This window comes from Gnatocerus cornutus, chromosome 9, assembly GCF_029298725.1.
Source record: "Gnatocerus cornutus isolate USDA-ARS CGAHR chromosome 9, icGnaCorn1.1, whole genome shotgun sequence".
Classification (NCBI taxonomy): Eukaryota; Metazoa; Arthropoda; class Insecta; order Coleoptera; family Tenebrionidae; genus Gnatocerus; species Gnatocerus cornutus.
Genome location: NC_142241.1, coordinates 6573002 through 6593898, shown reverse-complemented (window position 1 = coordinate 6593898; position 20897 = coordinate 6573002). Strand labels below are relative to the sequence as shown.

The following is a 20897-nucleotide window of genomic DNA, read 5'->3' as shown; positions in this document are numbered from 1 at the left end:
ACACGGTCTCCGAGGAGGATACTCTGAGGCTCCTACTACAGACTCACTTCCCAAACTCCTTGGAATCCAAGGAGGAAGAAAGTATCAACATTGGAAAATGCACCACCTCTCGGGAGGCGTGGAGATTTGCTTCTAAAATCATCACCCACGAAAGGATAAAATGGGCCATAAATTCATTTGCGCCTTACAAGTCGGCAGGTATGGATGAGATATTTCCAGCTCTCTTACAAAAGGGACTAGATATGCTCACCACACCACTGCTGCACCTATTCAGAGCCTGTCTTGCACTCGGCTACATACCACGTAGCTGGAGGGAAGTCAGGGTAATCTTTATACCCAAGCCAGGGCGTGCAACATATGCCGAGGCTAAAAGCTACAGACCGATCAGCCTTTCCTCGTTTTTACTAAAAACCATGGAAAGACTGATAGACAAACATGTTAGGGAGGAGTTGCTGTGCAATATGCCACTACATCCAAACCAGCATGCCTATCAAATGGGCAAATCCACAGAATCGGCTCTGCATCAAATCGTAATGAAGATTGAATCAGGGCTAACTGGAGGATATTACACTCTTGGAACGTTCCTAGACATTGAGGGGGCATTTGACAATGCAACCTATGACTCTATGGAATTAGCTCTAAGGAATCATGGGGGAAATCAAACATTAATAAAATGGGTCCTAGCCATGTTGACAAACAGATCAATCAACACAAATCTTGGTAAGTGTTGGGTTAAGGTCACCGCTACACAAGGATGCCCACAGGGAGGAGTTTTATCTCCACTTCTGTGGAACTTGGTAGTGGATGACTTAATACATAAACTGCACATGGAAGGGGTCTATGTGCAAGGTTATGCTGATGACATCGTAATCCTTGTTCAGGGCAAGTTTCTTGACTTGGCTAAAGAGCTCACACAAGGGGCTCTAAAGCTGGTCGAGAAATGGTGCACAGGACAAGGACTATCTGTAAACCCTGACAAAACCAGTCATGTAATCTTTACCAAGAGAAGAAAGGATCAATATGTGGCCCCAACACTCTTTGGCAAGACACTAGAAGTTCAAACAGTGGTCAAGTATTTAGGCATCCACCTAGATTCTAGACTCACATGGAGAACTCATGTGCAAAACAAAATTGGAAAAGCTACAGCAGCCCTGTGGGCGTGCAGGAGGACTGTGGGGAAAACATGGGGAATTACTCCCAGAATATTGCATTGGCTGTACACATGTGTAGTAAGGCCAATGATAGTCTATGGATCCATCGTCTGGTGGGGCGCGACGTCAAGGCTTTGGGCCAAAACTCTGTTGGCTAAAGCTCAAAGATTAGCGTGCCTTACTATAACAGGAGCGATGAAATCCACTCCCACATCGGCCATGGAAATACTGACGGGGCTTACTCCCCTTCACCTCAAAGTGAAGGAGTCAGCTGCGGCGGGATTCCTTAGGTTAAGGTGTACAGGGCAGTGGAAAAATACAACAATGGGCACAGGACATTGGGCTATCGCCCAACTTGTGACAGACATCAACCCCATCTTTAAGATGAGGGAAGATTGTATGGCTCCCATTATTGTGATCAATCACTCATATGAAGTGATAATACCTTCAAGAGAAGAATGGAGTGAAAGAACAAGAGCCATAACTCAGGGGGGCTGGACCATCTGTTATGCAGATGGCTCGGTCTCACAAGTGGGCTCAGGCTCTGGAGCTGTTATTTGGGGCACGGATTTCGGTGTCTCAACATCACTGGGTAGACATACCAGTGTGTTTCAAACAGAAACCTTTGCTGTAATACAGTGTGTTACAGAATGTACTCAGAGAGCTATTGTTAATAAGCACATCTGCTTCTTTACTGACAGCCAAGAAGTCTTGAAAGCTCTGCAGTCATGCAGACATGCGTCAAGACTTGTCAGTGAATGTCATACAGCACTGCAAAATCTGGCAAGGCGCAACAAACAAATTGTGCTTTGCTGGATACCAGGGCACACAGGGGTCGAAGGGAATGAAAGGGCTAACCAATTGGCCAAAAGAGGCTCTGAAAAGGGCTTCTTTGGACCGGAGCCGGCTCTTCCAATTCCGAAAACCCTCCAGAAAAACCTCCTGAAAGAGTGGATTGAATCACTCCACAGGGAGGAATGGCAAAAGCTTGAACTGCGACAGTCTGGGCTATTTATTGATGGACCAGACTTAAAACGCAGTGAAGAACTATTGAAACTCTGTAGGAAAGACCTCAGAATATTAGTGGGACTGTTCACAGGACACTGTCCCCTTAACAAACACATGCACACAATCGGTCTCAAGACTGACGACATGTGTAGAGCGTGTATGGAGGACACGGAAACTCCACTACACATATTATGCCTCTGTCCAAATTTTTCTGAACTGAGGAAGGAACATATGGATTTTCATATTTTGGAACCATCTGAGATTCGGGAAGCACCCATAAAGAGCATCCTGGCGTTTGCAAAGACAACAGGGCTCTTATAGGTCGTCCCGTAAACGAGGATTGCACACAATGGGTCAATAGACCTCAGCGTGCGGCTCTTAAAGGGTCTTCTCGGAAACAAAAAAAAAAAAAAAAAAAAAAAAAAATCATGAAAAATCGAATTACGAGATTATCTCTAATTTCATTGCAGAAAACTCAGTGCGCCAAATTCCGGTAATCAAGTTTGGCTTGTTTTCAAGATCTTTTCTGCTTTGTTTATTACTATCGGCAAATAAACACGTACACATAATGTAATATTTGTATTTTTTTGAGAATTCAACTCACCATAGATTCGACCAATAAGAGACATTTATTTTTTCAAATAAACCAATCAGAGCAAACTTTTTTTGGAAATTTTCACTAGTGAAATTTTCAGCGGAAATACCACGCGAGAATGACAATTCCACGCGAAAATACCACGCGAGCTGTCAGTTGCTTGTCAGTTCGTTGAATTCTCATGACGAATATAACTCGGGGGCTCGAAATTGTGGGAAATTTTTCCTCCAGTACTCGTAGTTTGTTTCTCCGGACAATTGGCACTCGTTCGCTTCGCTCACTCGTGCAATTGATCGTCGAAAAAACTACTCGTCTGTCGGAAAAATTTCCGACAATTTCGAGCCCACTCGTTATATTACTTATGAAAATAATCTCAGCTTCGCCCTAATTGATTTTAACTGCCACATAAAAGAAATGTGGCAAAAACATCTTGACGAGCAAAGTTCTGTAAATTTAATTAATCGTAGCTACATCATAAAACTTGGTATTTTTTAATCATTTTGAAATTCAAAAATACCGAAGTGCTCGAGGCCATCAAATCAAGAAAACCCGTCGTAAATGGCAGAGAAACAGAATGTTATATTTTCGTCTTTCACAAAAGCGCCGTCAAACTACGGAAATTTTATTTCCTCTAAAGTTAATAGACATATTCTCATAAATAAGTTGTGTTACGAACGTATCGGACAATAAAATGTTGGATTATAAGGTTGAGACATTTCTTGTATCTCGAGCACGTTGTTACTTATTGCATTTTGACGATTTAAGAAAGTAAAGTTTTATTTGAGGTGTCTCTTGACACTGAAAAAGCAGCAAAATCAAAGTGGGAACGTCGTTGACGTGGATGGAATAACTGTGGAACAATTTGTAATGAGAAAAGAACATTCCTGTGCCAAAGTGAAAGAATTTCAAATGTGTTTAGGTGGAGGCACGTAAATCATTTCGAATGTTTCAGTTCACAGCATTAGCGGAATATTTTGCATAATACACCACTTTTAACAGCGACATAGAGGGAAAAGAATAAAAGGGGAATTTAAAACTGACGGTCTAAATAAGTTAAATAGACGCCATGCAATCAAGTCGCACATTAATGAAAATTCTGCTCACGGAGGGAAAGTCTGAAATTAATTTCACTTTTTTATAATTGCTGGAAATATGACTTTACACGAAGGTTTCATCAAGTCGGATAATTCTTAGAAATCTCCCTCCTATTATTTTCAATTTCTTGCATGCAGTTTGTAAGGGTTTGCCACCACCAAGTTGAAGTTTTTAAGGGGATTCTAGCCGTATTTCGCTTAGATTTGTTAATCTTAAATTTTTATCTACGACAGATAGGAAGATGCGGTTTTCACCATCGGTTTTTCACAGTTCTGTTGCCTTGAACGTTGACTGAATTTTGCATTGTTTTCAATTTTCCGGTCATCTTTTGAAGACAATATTGTATCCGTTTAAAAGAAGTAAAGCGGCGGCGTCGGAGGTTAGGCTCGTTTTAGGGGCGAAACAAGCAGAAATTTCTGAGAAAACACAACGAACATCCTCAGCGGAATTACCAAAGTAAACAACGCAGACGCCGCGGTGTTAAATACACATTTTTGACACCTCGAAAATGATTGATGTGGAAATTTTCTAACAAACCTGATATCGCTTTGTGCTGTTTTTTATCACTTGGACAAACATCATATAATGAAGCAAACGTACAATTGTTTGGTTGTGTTAACTAGCCGGTGTAATACTTGCTAATTACTCAGTCTAACAAGAACAAAGAGTAGACCAGGAGACAAAGCACAACAAGTTCATAAGTAATGGCCTTCCGCAGTATGAACAGGAACGAGCCAATAATTTTCGAATTCCCTTTTAACAGTCCGTCTATGATTCGCACAACTACAGTTTCTCTAGAAGGAAATGTCAAAGAGGAACTCGAAGTTTAGAATGAAGCGCACAGGTTATAGTGAAGTTTGATGGCTAAATTTTCGTGAAAAAGGCGCCGAAGAAGTGTTTCTCAAAGCTTGCGTCTTAAATCTGTTCGCTCCGCAGGTGTACTTCCGTTTAGAGCAGCAAATTCGTAAAATCCGATCAATAAACGTTCATTGCTGTTGAGCAATAATAAAGCGCGGTTCACGTAGCCTTTATCAGCGACACAATTGAAGTTTCAAATCGAACTTCCACACCATAACAATTTTGAAATTGTCTTTATAGCGTACCTGCGCTCTAAGTGGTTGTTAAAGTAAGATTAAAATGACGGGGATACGTAACAATAAAACCTGAAAATAGTTAATGTGAAATTTTACAACCCCTCATAAAAGTAAGGTGTAAAAATCTCCACCGAAATATGCCCAGGCCTCGTTTTTTTGTAAAATCAACCGTTATACTCGGCTTTGACTAATTACAGCTTTTCAGAATTGTTTCATCAGCATTAAAAAAGTTCTTTCGTGTGTAATTAGCTGCTAATGATTCGTAGTGTTAGGTCGTCTTTGCCGGGTATCGGTTATTTTGCAACGTGAAAGGCATCCAACCGTACTAAATTAAATCGGGAGCTTAAAGAGGACGGAGCAAGGACGGTCGACTCCGGTAATACAACTCCGGTCGAAGGGAGCGTCGGCATCTTGCTCCGGGAGTTATGATGACGGATCAACTAACCGAAACAGCCTGTTGCCAACGAATATTAAAGAAATTCTGTCCAAGTGGGCTGGAGCTTAATTTTAATTTTCATCATCAATGAAAACAACTAGAATCGAATTTATTCCCATTGCCACGAACAATACATTTCGACTATAAAAATAAATCTAAATTATTTTACTCGGGATTTCGAATAATTTGTAGTCCAACGCGGATGTGCAAACTGCAAACGCCAATTTATTTGCTTGGATCTGTAATTCCCAACAAAACGTGATGGTAATTTCAGGATCGTTTGTGATGTTCTATTTATTATAACGGCATTTCAATGATTGAAGCGGTACAATAAAACCACGAGCATTTAGAGAGCAGTTTCTCTTTTTACCGTTAAAGTTTTCGTGCGTAACCACCATCGTGTACAGTGGCAGCCCTCAATCGAAAAAAGGTTGCAATACGGGTACATTTTCCAGCGTTGCGGATCGGCAATAAAAAAAATCCAATACGGGATCAGCATCGTGTTCCCGAGAGATTCGTCCGCCAGCGTCGTACTCGTTGTACAGATCCATCACGAATGTGTTATCTGAACACCGCCACCGCGCCGCCACCGAAGACGATCCGGCCCTGTTTACCCCAAGTCCAATTACAAACTTTTAGCCATCGATGGCGAGGTGGTTTGACCCTTTCGCAAACTAATCGAACGTCCGGAATAAATCTCGACCGAATCATCCATCAGGCTGGGAGGTGCCTGGCGTCGCGACGTGACGGACGGCAACAGGCTGAAGCGTAGTGATAGAATATGGGAGGCGGTTTTCGGCGTAATCGGAAATTCCTGGGATTGGGACCTTGATGTACGGGTTTTAATCGTTTTTATTGCGAAAATCAGATCAATAAATTAGTAATATGAAATTGACTCATCTTTTGGGATGGTGGTTAATACCCAATTAAAAATTGTTTGCTCTTCTTAGAGGGTTGGAGATAGCTTCAGGTTTAAATTTCACACGAAGCTAGTCCAAAATTCCCGATCCTGACCGTTGATAAAGGATGTAATCGTGGATCGGCAACCCTGACCCAGACCCTTTCCTATTTCCACGGGTCGGGTTGTCGTTGTTTTCTGTGAAAGGATTCTCGTCTCCGGTATCTTTTAATAGAATAGAATAAGCTCATCAAACTTGGTTAGAGACGTGTTTCATTAACAAAGTGATTAATTTTTTTTGATGGAATGTGTGTTGAAGAGATTTGGAGTTTGAGATGACAGTCAAGCCTCGTTAATACTGAAACATTTTTGAGGACATCTTAATTTGCATAAAGATTATTTTATAAGTACTGCGGCATAACTAAAAAGCTTGACAAAAGCTCCGAACGAATTTGCGATAATTCGTGGTTGAATTAAAGTTGTATTTTTATCGAGTGGCTTGGTCGGTTGTTTTTTCGTCTAGATTCGCGAGTCAACAGCACAGGAAACAAAAAGAGTGTTTATTTGCGATGTACGAGGTCTGGATTCGCATCCGCGAGTTTATTTTTGTATCCGCCGCCGCTGATGGGTGCGTGGGGCGGCTATCTCGCTAATTGCAGGGCCGGCATGGTCCTTCCTTCGGGAGGGGGCGGCGTGTATGTGCCTCCAGACGGTAGTGTCGATGCATTACATATCGCACGTCGTCGTAAGGAGCGCTTGCGCCGGTGCGCCTCGGCCGCCGTCCAGGAGCGGCGTCAGTGCAGTGCGGAGCGTCACGACGACGGTATGTGCGCGCTCCACGGCGCCGCCAAGCAGAGCGCGTCGGGCGCGGGACTTCGCCACCAGGTACCAACACGCGCTACCGCCGCTGGTTTTTCATTGCTGTGCTTCTTTGGCGACTTGTTGTAGCTGTGTGCACTGTCCGTCCTGTGCGTCCCGACCCGTTCTGTTCGGCTTGTGTGACGGCGGTGGCGGAGCGGTGCCGCCGCCGCCGACGCACGTGTGTCCGTCCCGTTTCGCAGCGATTAACTTGTGTGTGCTTTTCCAGGCCCTAGCGTAGTATTTCCGTAGTGTGCCGTCCTCCTTCCGCTGCCTGGCTGTGTTTTGTGTTGTTGTCCTCGTGCACCATGGCGCGGTGCTCCGCTCCGCCGCCGCCGTGATCGTCAGCTGGGCCCCCGACGCGCCTCGGAGCCCGTAGATAACAGGTGCGTTATCTTATCTTATCGTCGCGTACAGGTGAGATTGGCCAGTTCCGTGGCTGAGTCTCACCGACTATGTTGCACTCGCTGGACGCGCTGGCAGGCAAGTTGTCCCCGGGAGCGCCGCCCCCAAACGGCTCCCAATCGTCCGTCCTGGACACCAACGCCAACCGAGTGCATCCCTACTTGAAGCAGAATCCAAACAGCAACGCCACGTAAGTCTCAACATCTCTTATCTATCACCACGACGACGACGGCACACTCGCGATACAGGCAATCTCCTGGCCCCAAGCCACGTCTATCACGACGCTTTCTCACCATTGCTCCATGAGGTATTCGTCTTTGCTGCCAGGGACCGTATATTTAGATTGAATGGACATGCGTGACATTCGAACAATCCTATTCCAAATTCTGCACGAGGCATCGCAAGCATTCTATAGCCACCAGAAAACTGCCAGCATTCGTTCATTTGCACAATTAAACATCCCAGGAGCCAGATCGCATTCCTTCTTTTATCGTCATCTTAAAATAAATCTCTTAGAATACATAACACTAATAGAAACATCCTCCAGAGATTACCGAGATGCCATTAGATTATTAACGTCCTCCTATTCCAAATTTTTCCACAATCCCGGAATGTAGCAGACAATTCGCCACGATCTCTAGAGATAGCTGATGGCAATCCGACGCGAATAATATTGTTAACAGTCTCTTCTTTGCCTATTCTTCCATTCATATTGTGGCTCTCAATGTGTCTAAATTGATTTTAAAACCGTGAAATATTTTCCCCAAACTGCAATTTTGAGTCCCGACAAACATAATCCGGGAGATGGGAACATCTCCAATATAAGACATCTCGCTCCAAAACTGTTATTGGTCCAAAGGGTTTCAAACATAAAAAAATTAAATAGTCGTCATCGTTCTTTATTGAAATCCTTTTTGCAAACTTGGTATCTACTTACTAAATTTTCCACCAACCCTGGAACAAAATTGCACTCCTGAAGAATCAAATTACTTAAATACGATCAATATTTCCGCTAAATTTTCTATAACTTCCGCTCACTATAAATAAAATTGATGCTTGTGCCAGTTTTTTCCCGCACTGTATCCACAAAGTGTCCAGATTCCATTAGCCCATAAATTATTCTCCACAATCTTTATTTTTAATAAAGTCGTCTGTTACATTTTTGCCGTTGCGAATCAGTCGGTTATTAACGTAGCTCGTAATTCACCGTTACCTGTTGAGAAGAAGAGAGAAGCTTTTATGGAGCGAACTTCAAAAGCTGCAACATCAAACTTTCACAATATAGCGCGAAGGTTGCGTCTTTTAACGCTGTATCTTCGACCATGTTGTTCTCGATTCTCTTGTTTACCTAAACTGATAACACTCAATGTTGCCATGTTGCCAGATGTGGGGAAAAACGAAATCCCGATCCTCCAAAAATTCAATCTAGATTATTGCGAGTCATTAAGTTAATGAACCTTGTGCCCAAACAATGTGCCACTGCTTGAACACATCAAAGAAACTTCACCATTGCTTGGCTTCGCTCTGATTTTACGACGGAATAAACTACCAATGTGAAATTACATTATCGCGCCAAGCTATTTACTTACTAAACTAGTGTTTATTTTAACCAATATTAGAAATTCTCTTGTGTCGTCATCACGACGTCACCCTCAAATTCATTGCAGCAACTGGTTGCTTTGGAAATTTATTTAAAGCAAACGTTGAAACACGTAGAGCATGGTCAGTTACTACATATTAATTTTTATTGGATCCTAAAATGTTTATTAATTCCGTTCGAGTTTACTCAGGGAATTTAGATTTGAGAGTTACGACCGCGAAATTCGCGAATGCGAAAGAGATTGGGCAAATACGAGATGATTGCATAAAGCTGATTAGATAAAAGGTGTTTACGACATATTGTACGATGGCAACTAATTCGCACCTGATAAAGAGAGTTATTTTTGGGAGAAAACACTTTGTTCTAATTTGGGATTTATACCAATCATAACTTTTAGAAAATTATTTTAACCGAGCGTGCAGCAATTGCAGATGTAAACAACTTGAAATTGATTTTATCTCTACCAGGAAGTGTGGGATGCACTCAAAATTTAGGAGAGGCTGCTGTAATTTGCTCCCGTTTAGTAACATGTCTCGAAGGAATTTGATCAAAAGCAAAGGAAACGAGACTTTGATATTTGTAATTTATTTATAAAAATAAAAACTGTAAGTGGTTCCAAAAATAGTTTTGTATGTAATTAAATTTAGGCATTACATTATTGCTAGGTTTTAAATAAAATAACATTTTAGGGGACTTAAACTGAAAAAAAAAATTTTAGGCCTTAAAAGCGGCCTAAAAGTGAGTCTTTTCTGGCCGCAAACATTTTCGGCCGATCTATGGTGGCGCCATCTATCCATAGTTTTGCATATTACATCAAGATACCGATATTACCCTCAATTTTGTAATTATTTGGGTAAAATCAAATCGACAAACTGTTGTAAAGTGCAACAAAGACGTGTTGAATTTTTGAAAATGAACACGGATAGCAGTGCTGTTGCAACCACATCAAAAAGCACATCAAACCTAATTCATACAAATTGTGAAGCTACACATGCCGAAACTTCAAATGTAAATAAAAAAAATATGAACTTTTCTAAAGAATTCATAAATATTTCCAATTGTTCAGTTATGATTAAATCAATAAGTCATAAGTAAAAATTAATTAACTACTAAATTTAATGATGTCGCCTAAAAAAATCTTGTGTGTATCACGGCCAAAAAGTGCTATTTTGCCCTCGGCTTCTTTCTGGCCTCGGCTAGCGCCTCGGCCATTAAAAAAAGGCTCGGCCAAAAAATAACCACTTTTTGGCCTTGGTACGCAAATAGCTATTCTCTCACTTTGTATTTTATCTTATTATCTTGTTACAGTTTTTAATTAAAATTTTCTTCATCAAACTCCCAAAGAGAAAATGCTTTTTTTATTGGTGAAAAATAAACGAGAGAACTCTAATTTATAAAAACAGAGCCAGTTTTTTATTACTTTTTTTTTAAATTTAATTACCTTGTTTATTTTTCTTCTAATTTATTAAAGTAAACACGTGGAACATTTCAGCAGGTATTTTAAAAATATAATTCTCCTAAATAATTCAATTAGAATTTGTGCTTATGTAGAGGATGTGTAAAATCAAATCAAAATCATGTTTTATTCATATTATGGCCATTGTTTTTTTAAGTGGGAGCGGAATTTATCTCGATTTAATTGAAAACGCGGCTTTGTTTTTTAATTAATTAAATAATTTAATATTTTTAGTTTAACTTCTTTCCAACTCCAATCCGCTTCTACTTCAGCATGGCGAACTCTCGCTTTTCTCCCCGCAATAAATAATTTAGCATTTCATGATTCCGTTACGATCTTTTTATTAAATTCCACCTCTCCATTTCCGAATGTCTCCAGATTTATCAGTACGCAATCCCATTTCGTTTAGTGGCAGCCAATTCTTCTGGGACCTCGTGACCATTATGAAGACGATTAACACGCGACGTTTTCCTCACCTCATCCTTTCCCGGAAACGTGCAGTCGTCAGTGTTTTTTTTTCCGGAGCGATTCCGGTCTGATTTGAGTCGTAAAAATCAAGCATTGTTTCCTTGATGGCGCTCGGTTGCTGCTCAATGCGATCATCTACGCAGATGTCCGCGTTTTGAGCCACGGCAAAAACGAGAGTCTCCGCTTTTACCGGAACAAACTGTTTTTTCCGACGTCAGAAAAACATTAGAAATCTAAAATGGCTGCACGCCGCTGAAAGAATAAAACTTTATCTCCATGTGTGCGGCTTTTTCAGGTTTTTCGCTGAAATGTTGTTGACGTTCGAAATAAACCGTCGCGCTGAATGTCGGCGTTACCGTTCCCGATGACAGATTTAAACTTGTTAGTAATTAGTTGCGCGCTTTGATTATTCCGTCAAACGAAAGACGAGATAATTGAGAATTGAGAGCCCATATTAAACGGGACTAACTATAAGAACGGGTCGTGTCATTTTAATAACGGCAATTCCGCTTTCGCACCAAATTTTCCTCGACAGCTACTTCGGAATTGTCCTTATCGCACTTTGCGCTTCTTCCACACACCCATAGCGCACCCATTAGCTGAATTCCATCGCCACTTCGTTTTGACCTTTTCGTGGAACGAAAAGATTTATTCTCGGGAGATTATCAGACCAAATTCTGCGCCATCGCTTCGGTGCGTGTGGTGACGAAGAGTTTTTTTTCGATTCCTTTAACGCTTACTAAGCAAGTAGAGAATTGAATCAACTGGCCAAAAAATGTGACAACTTGACGAGCAATTAAACGAACGATTTGTCGCAGGACGCACGTGTGGCGGGTTTAATTGTCGCTTGGCTTAGATTGGAACGAGACAAAGCTTTTTTTGGGTGACGTGACGACGTTGTTTGGGAAAATTTGGGAAAAAAAGTGTGGATTTGCCAGATTTATAAACATCAACGCGTCGTTTTAATCCAAACCGGAAAATGCGCTTAAAATAGCTGTGAATCTATTTTTATTCGTTTTATCTTGACGAATGGAAGTGTCCTCACTGTCTTGTCCCAAAAGGAATCCAATAATTTTCATTTAACTTAGAAGCGGTGGTGTGGGTTTTACATAAATATTGACTTATTGCCGGCAACGATTTATCTGCAGGTAGCGAATATTGACGATCCGTCAATGTGTTTCCTCAAGCGTCAATTAGAGAGATAACCAGAGATATTGACAATAAACGTCGGAATAAATGAAGCACTGTTTACAAATAATTAAGCACGAACTAAACTAGTAATTCTAGAGATGATTTATTTTACTCGGCATCACAATTCTTGTAAATGGGCCTCATTAGCTTTTTCCCCAAGACAATATATCCATCTTTGTGGCATTATCAAGCACCACATTGCGTGGTCGCCGTTCCCAGGTATTAACATTGCGGGTGGCGGGATTACGGTCCGGTGACACTCCAAACATCCTCCGGGAACTGTCATCCCTATGGTAAGCACGGCTCATCATCGTCGCCGGACACGGGAGAGAATAATCGCAAATGCCCGGATTAAATGCGCCCACCGGAATATTCACAACGACCTTGTTTCATCGAAAAAAAGAGCGACATCTGCTCGTATCCAGGGATGAAGTTTTTTTCTCGTTTTAATCCCTCAATGTTAAGCGGTTTTTATCAGGGGCGGGTCGGATTAAGCAACTAACTAATGATTGAGGTAATTTTTGGACTTTTGGACGGGGGAATTCGTTTCTATAATGTCGAGACTAAAAATAAAACAGAACATTGTTTATAGATGTTGCCATTTCTTTGGCAACTTTACCAAGTTTCGGGGCATATGTTTTCATGATCTTAAAAAATTATGTCGGGTAAAGTGATCCGTGACAAGTCGTGTTGGAGCTGTCAGAAGTTTCTTGTTTAATATTTGGAGAGTGTTTGAATTGGACTAAAAATATCTCCGCTTTTCCAAGTTGGAAAATTGTGTGATTGGTGAACACTGTTCCCGAAATGATCAGCAGACGTAAACACAAGCAGGATTTACGACTAAATAAAAATATATTCCCGAACTTAATAAATGTGGCAGTTATAGTCTTATAGCGTGGTCCATAAAAACGTCACACCATTAATTGTTCGGTTTGTCTGAATTTTAATAAGGCGGCCGTTTTAGATTTATTGAATTTCCGTCAACACGAATTCCAACACACGGCCCCCCTTTGAAGATGACGCGGTTTTCCACACCTGTATTTATCATCTTGGCAGAATTTCGGCGAGAAATGAGCCGCCCATGTACGTACCAATTCAATCAAAACATGTACTCGGAAATAAATTTGTAAACATTATGTACTTACCTTGTGCGAAGACAATTTATGAGATCGTCATTGACAGCACATGTTCTCGTAAACATTAAGTGCGGATTTTTGCCAAATGACTAGTTCCACGGTAATAATCCCGTTTGCTCGAGTGAGTCGTTATTGAATAAAGAACAGGCTTGATTTAAAATGTTTTTGACAGTTTTGCAATAAAAGAAATAAAGTTGGGGTATAATTCACGGGTGGTGGAAGTATTGAACGTCTAGTCTAGACAACTATAATTCTTGTACGGTTTCCCGAGGACCGCTCGAGGACTCTCAATTTTACAACAAATTGCAAGGACCTCATAAATCCTGGAGAATAGGTATATTCCTTTGTTTTCGAAACAGGAAGCGATTTTGAAATGATTTAAAGGATGCGTTGGGCGGCGAAGATAGTTGTAGTTTGAATGAAACGCGAACAATGAGCAAGTAGTTCTCAAACGGAATCAGAAAGCACTAAGTGTGTGACCTCGGCGGGGCTGATTTATGTCGTTTTTTCTTGAGCATCAATTATAACCCCCTCGTGAAGCCGAAAAACCACGCGACCGTTTCGCGTGATCCATCAAAAAAGTTCTTTCTCCCACTTCACATTTCCAATTAGACAGAATAATACAGATTTTGTTATGAACATGACTAGTACACCGGTTTTCACCCGCCCCGGAAACAGGATGATGCATAACCGCCAAGGGGTAAACCAAATTTCAAACAACCTGCTCGTAATGTTCTTAGAATTTATCCCCTCGAAACAGAAAATTGAGGTCGGCATAATTTGATTTTTGGAATTAAATATTTATTCTGATTTCGGGGCGGGAAAGTTTCCGGGCTACGCACACACAAAAAGAAAAAGTGGGCCTTTTATGTATTGCCAATTCGAGATGTGACTAAGGTCCCAAAATTTAAATTCAATATTCTCGTTTCTGCCATCGAACTGTGGCAATTTCATGAATAATTGAAAGAAAAGAGCTAAGAAGCTCGTTGACATCTAAGAAGTTTGCGGATGATGGCTATATAAAATAACGAAAACAGGAATCGGGCTGTTTTGACCTAGACGGAATTTTTCTAAAACTCCCCAACTTAAAAGGTCATTTTCCAAATTACCAAAGTATGACACTTTTTCCAAAGCCACAAAAACGTAAATAGATTATCACACTTTCGGCAAACTTTGCAAATGATGCCCATCGGAAATAATGAAAGCACATCCATCTGTTTTGACCTCAAACCCCGAAAAAAGCTCTGCTTTTGACGTGAAGTTAGTCACTAAAATAATAGACGAGGAAACAATTCTTCTTTCAGGCAACACATGGATTGTGAATTAATTTTGAAGCACCTGCTCGTGCATTTTTGAACGGCGATGAATTGAACTTTGTGATAAATGGAACGGTACAAAACAACATCAATATTCAACGAATATGAGCTCGTTCCTTGATTTCTGAAAAGTGCAATGTCATATTAGATTGCGTTTTATTGGAATTTTGTTCATGACGTTGGAAAGAATTGAATACATATTTTGAAACGAACGTGTCGGGGGAATTCAAAACGAAAAAGTTTTTAATTAATTTAAAAATTTATCATTGCGGTTTCGAAAATTTATGTGCCCCAATCATGCTCTTAATAATAGATGGTCGTTATCTGCGTAATTCTCGGCTTAACATAAACATAAATAAATTCGATATCTAAATATCGCAACATCCCGTTCGATATGCCAGGCGAATAATTTGATAGCGCCGTTATAGATGTACTTTTCAGTATTTGCATTAAACGTTAATAAAACATCGCGCCTGAAGAGGCGCTTTCTCGAGTGAAAGGAAGTCGAATCGCGTGACTGCAATTTTTCACAACAAGCTTTGGTCTCTGGAATCAAAGTCGAGTGTAAAAGCATTCGGAACGAACTGAAACTGCGGTATTAATTGGTCAGGGAATTTTTTGAAGTGAACCGACCTGAAAACACCGAAATTATGTGTATGTGCAACAATGCCAAGTTTCTAGGAATTTGTGGATTGATTCCAAACACACAAACCCTGGCATTGTCTTCACAACAATGCCGCCTCTGGGGTCGAGCCCTCTGTTGTTGGTATTATTATCCAATGAAAACGCAGGATTTTTTTGTTCGAGACTTTTTCTGCAGAAAAGCAACCGGGGTGTTATTATAGCAACGACGCAAATCAGATAAACTGTTTCTGCTTTTATTGTGAATGGAACAAACCGCGAGTTGTTTTGATAGCGGAACGACTTTTGTCGGGTAATTATTAACATCGGAAAAGTACACAATTATCAGTTTATTTTCGAGAAAAAAACAAGAAGTGATGGTTGGCGTCTTCAGTGTCAACACGATGGAGACAATGGACTCAACCTCAAATTTATTTCGTAGCAGATGCACATTCTTTGGGCTAAAAAAATCAAATGGAAGGTTGTGATTGACACTTTTAGGAACAACGGGAATTTTTACCGCTCTTCATGTATTATTCTTTTTGGCAGCGCGTTTGCACTTCTTTCAGCAATTACAAAGTAAGCGTTAAACATAAATATTAATTTAGCGACTGAAAGCGTGAAAAATTACCCAGAGAACAATATTTATTCCTGAAAATTTCCATGACTATTAGCGCGATTAATTTGCATGTTTTAACAAATTTTCTCACACCAAACCCGCGTGCATTAATAACGCTTCTTGTGCAACTAAAAATTAATTAAAACCTACATAGAAATCGCATTGGATTTGCCGCAATTTGCTCTAAACTATTATAAATGTTTTTGGCCAACTGTTATAATAAATAATAATTGTATCTATTACTCAACGTGGTAAGTAAATGCGCCAATTGTGTATAACTAAAAATACGCGTCGTAACGCCATTATCGCAACAAACAATGAGCAGTGCATACTGGAAAACTTACGAGAAAATTTTCATTGTTTGTGATAAATGGGAGGGTCCACCTGGCGGATTCTGCATTACCACGCATTTATTATCGTGTGAAACTAAAATTAAGTTTAATTCATCGCGCTGGGGTTCGTTTTTCTGAACACGAGTCGATAGAAGGGATTATTGCGGAGGTACAATTTAATAAATAGACCCGTCATGCAATTTATATGTTGAATCAAGACTAAATTATTATTTTATTAGCATTGTATTGATTTGCGATGAAAATTTTAATCAGATTCTTGTTTTTACTAGCTCCCAAATTAGTTCGAACTGAAATAATGTGACCGACAATTTATCTGATTAAAATGAGAGTTTCTATGTGGGGAAATGTAATTTGAAAACTCTTTTTATTCGATTATAAAATTGAACCATTGTCAAATAAAAGAGCTTGAAAGTATAAAGTTTTTTTCAGAGGATTCTGCTTTCACGGAAAAAACGTTTTAAATTTTAATGCTCTTAAATTATGCTTTTACCCGAAAACAAGTAACCTAATTCTAATTATAGAGATTTGTAAAAAATGAGCACATTGTTGAAATTGGCCAATTTTCGGTGTAATTTTAACACTATCAACAATTTATAACCTGCCACACGTGGGATCTGTCGTTATTGCTTCGAGTTTCCATTAGGATCTCAAATATTGATATCAGTTGTTTGAGGAAGATGTTGAGTAAATATTAATAAAACACAAAAAACTAGAAAAAGTTTAGAAGAACCTGATTACAGAGTTAGGGAGTTACCCTGCATAATTAACGTCCGTTCTGGTTCTTTATAAGCGATCAGAAGACAAAGTTAGAGGTAGAAGAGTTTATTTTTAATGGCAGTAGTGAAAAAAGGCAGAAAGTCCTTTTCACATTGTGGTTCGCTCCTCGGTAATGTTAATTTTGGCTAGAAGGGTGGATATAACCGTCCGGTAAATTGCGCGTAGAGAGCAGTGTGCACTCAGAGCCGTACTTGTCCAGTAAAATGGGGGCAATTAAAGTTTTTGTCTGGATGTCAACAATAAAAGTGGCCTGGCGTAATATATTTTTTTATTATTTTATTTTGTCCTGTCGGAAAAAAGTAGAACGGACGTCATCGGCATAAAGTGACCCCCTGCGTCATTATTTCCAGGAAATAAAACAGGGTAAGAGAGTTTACGGTTTCCCGGCGTTATTACGGCGACAACGTATCAATGAGGACGTGAAGGATTAAATATGATAAGCTTTTATCTCAACAAGATTTGCCGTGAAACTTTGATTCAAAATGTGGGTGAAACCCTTTTTAAATAAACATTAAACCTAGGGCTATTATAGGATGGATCTCATCCATAATGTTTACCGTATTCTCGCCGCCGATCCCCATTTATCGTTCAAATTTAATGAAATACGTGTTACGTATACGACCTGTGGAGTTACTAATATGTGGCGACGAAGTCGAGCTAGACCCTAGAGACCCTTTTAAACAAATTATTCTGGGTACGTAGTCGGTTTTTTCCTTGTTGTGACCTGGATGTTTATTTTTTTGATGGCAGGAAACAGGAACCGGAGGAAAAGTTTTGTTGCAATGACCATCAGAGTCGCGTTCCTCCTAACAAAGAACGGATTTTCCTAGCTTAAATCTCCCATTCTTTTCTCGGGAGTTTTTCCCGTTTTCAACTTTTTGTCTTTTATCTGAGGCTTTGCAGCAAACTATGTCACTTACCTAACTGCGTATATCCAAGCCTCTTTTATACCGCTGGAGGTTGACGTTTATTTTTTGACTCCGCGACTTTTTATCCTAATATTTTAAAGTCTTACGAGAACTCTCTTGTTACAAAGATATCTGTCGAGAACAATTTCCGGAGAAGGTGGGGGCTATGCCGCAAGGAATTTCATATGTCGTACCTTGACGAGGCTGCCAACAAATAAAACCGAGGAAGTGGTTTTTTATAATTGCTGCCTGCTTTTCTATAATAACTCTAAAAACTACATCCTCGGGCATTTCGTTCGCCTAGAAAACACATTTTAAAAATATCGTTCGAGTTATACTAGTTTGGAGAAAATGAGGCGAAATAATGCTCCCGCTGTAAAAGTAGACACATCACTTCTCCATCAAACCGTGTAAGCAAGCGGATCGTAAATCCTTACCAGCTGCATAAATTATGATTGATAATTCAACTTAGCGACATGTTTTCTGATCATAAAAACCTAAACGTATTTTTACTGCCCGATATTGAGATTTCCACGTGTTAACAATCTAGGCTTTTTGCCCGGAATCAGTTCGCCGCTAATGAGTTCCAGTTCTTGTCCTGAGCCCAATAACAAAAACGTCCTGCGGCAAGGTTCACTCATTGGGCCAACGCTATTGCTTGTATTACACGATTGACTTTTGGACGAAGCCGGTCCTCGAGGGGACGACGGAATTGTCGTCGAGATGACCGGAAGTGCGATCTCCAGACGAACAAACGACTGCTTTCGAAACGAACACTTGTCGTAGAAAATAAGACATTTGTGTTATTAGTCGAAGCTTTCTCGTTAGCTCTTTGGGGACGTCGTTCCATCGGTGTCTTTTTCTACTACATTCGTTTAAATATGGCTACACCTGTGATGAGAAACGAGAGTTAATTAAATTTCGAAAATGATTAGATACGAGCACAGCTCTCAAATATTTGTTTAGAACCTATTTCATCAAAAAATACTGCTTTAATAATGTAGCTGTTTGCTTATGATAAGATAGCAAGGTTCCACTGCGAACGTATGGAAATGATGTAACGTTGGATGCTCAAAACGAAAAAAAGTCCCATTGCTCCGCTAACGCTGCGATTAAACTCGGATATCTTACTTAAGAAATATTTATTAGTCGCTCCTGCCAACAGTTTTTTTAACAATGTATGCGGTTGTTTTAGGGGAATGTTGTTTACGTCCAAAATTATATCTCAACAGTTAATATTGCTTGCTAAACATATGTTGTTTATTATCGCCATTCCTGCACGTTTATGTTTGTGTTGAAAAAATTAATTTTACGCTGGGGCTCACATAAAGTCTTATCGACATCGTTATCGCGATAACAGTATTGATTTTCGCACAAATCTGGCGTTTAGTGCTAATCCTAACTTATTTAAGACCGCTATTTCAATGCAGACACTCTGTTCCCGTGTTCTCAGGCTCTCAGGTTATTTGTTACTTCTTTCATTCGTTCTCAGGTTCTCAGATTGTCCAATTTATGCACATATTTTAAGGTTTTCGAGTTCTGAGTTTTCTAAATATTTAGCTTGACAAATTTTCGATTTTCAGATTCAGAACATGAAGTTATTGTTTGCTGCTTTAATTCTCAGAGCTTTAATCGTCTTTACTTTTAAAGATAAAATTTTGAAATTTTGCATACGCTTATAGTTGACAAAGCTCTAAAGCTGACGCAAAAATTTGATTTTTATTACCAATAATTTTGACGTCGCGATTCCTTAAAATGTAAATTTTAGCTAATTGTGAAGGTTTGTGAAATCAACCGCTAATTTAATATTTTTTCAATATAAATATTTTAAAATTATGTCTCTTGTCGTTTTAGATTTAATGCAAATTATAGGAAATGTTGTCTTATCAAGTTAGTTTCCCATTTCACTGCATCAAAATTGAGAACTACGTTTACACCCATCTGTCACAAATGTAATCTATCCCAAAGGATTAAGGTTCGCTTTAAATTGTAACAAAAGTCTTACTTGTTAAATTGTCGCTTTGTCGATGTTAATGACCGATTTCTGGTGTCCAAATAGTGCAGCATGCCTGAGTTAATCAAAATTGACCTTCATTCGAGTCAATGAAGTACTTGTGAAAATTTGGTGTAAACGTAGTTTGTCACTGCGCCGTCAAAATTTTGAAAACTAACTTGATAAAGCAGCGTTTTTTTGTAAATTTGCTTAAGATTTAAAATAAAAACTCAAATATTTGTATCACAGTTATGTTGAGAAAAAAATTGAATTCGCGAGTAGGTATATCCGCAAAAACTCAAAAATCGCTAAAAATTATACGTTCTAGAACTTTGTCAACTATGAGCGTATGCAAATTTTCAAAATTTTATCTTTAAAATTAAAGACGATTTTAGGGGTGGACAAAAGTGTTGCCGGACCATGTATAAGCTTTTAAGGTTCCTGAAATATTAAATTTTTTGAGGTTTTTGGAGTTCGTAGTTTCTGATATGAAAATCTACGTTTTGTTCGAAATTGTAGAGAGGGGGCCCCTACAAAATCTCGCTTTTGACCGTTTCCCCATTTTAGTATTATTCATTTTGACTGATAAAAATTTATGGCCCCAAAGCCCAACTTTGAAATATCGTTTTAGTGACATTTTAAGCCCCGCTCTTCAAATCTCCTCCAGTACAAATTAAATAGTGTCAAACTCGACATCAAAGTGCCCATCATTCGACAGATAAAATCCCAATACCATCACCGTCTCCGTTATCGCTCCAAACCCCCAGATTCCTCCTAAATCCCGCATTTGATAGTGATCCAAAACACCAGAACCGCTCACACTTATTCCTTTCTACGACTCGCTCTCGTAAACACCCCCATCGCCACCCCCACGAGAAAAAAACTCGGCGGAGGCACAAATACATTTCTGCCGTTCGAT

General features: G+C 39.7%; 2 protein-coding genes across 2 annotated transcripts in view; both read left to right on the top strand.

Moving 5' to 3' along the window:
* LOC148168250 (uncharacterized) overlaps positions 1-7493 on the top strand; it is a 68923-nt gene extending 61430 nt beyond the window's left edge. Inside the window, exon 5 of the mRNA XM_088046188.1 lies at positions 7365-7493. Within this exon, the coding sequence (XP_087902314.1) occupies positions 7365-7387 (23 nt within the window). The 3' untranslated portion in view covers positions 7388-7493. The remainder of the gene's footprint in view (positions 1-7364) is intronic.
* The window catches only part of LOC148168247 (CUGBP Elav-like family member 1), a 59870-nt gene continuing 46049 nt past the window's right edge, over positions 7077-20897 (top strand). Inside the window, exons 1-2 of the mRNA XM_088045442.1 lie at positions 7077-7162; positions 7553-7730. Coding sequence (XP_087901568.1) covers positions 7591-7730 — 140 coding nt within the window. The 5' untranslated portion in view covers positions 7077-7162; positions 7553-7590. The remainder of the gene's footprint in view (positions 7163-7552; positions 7731-20897) is intronic.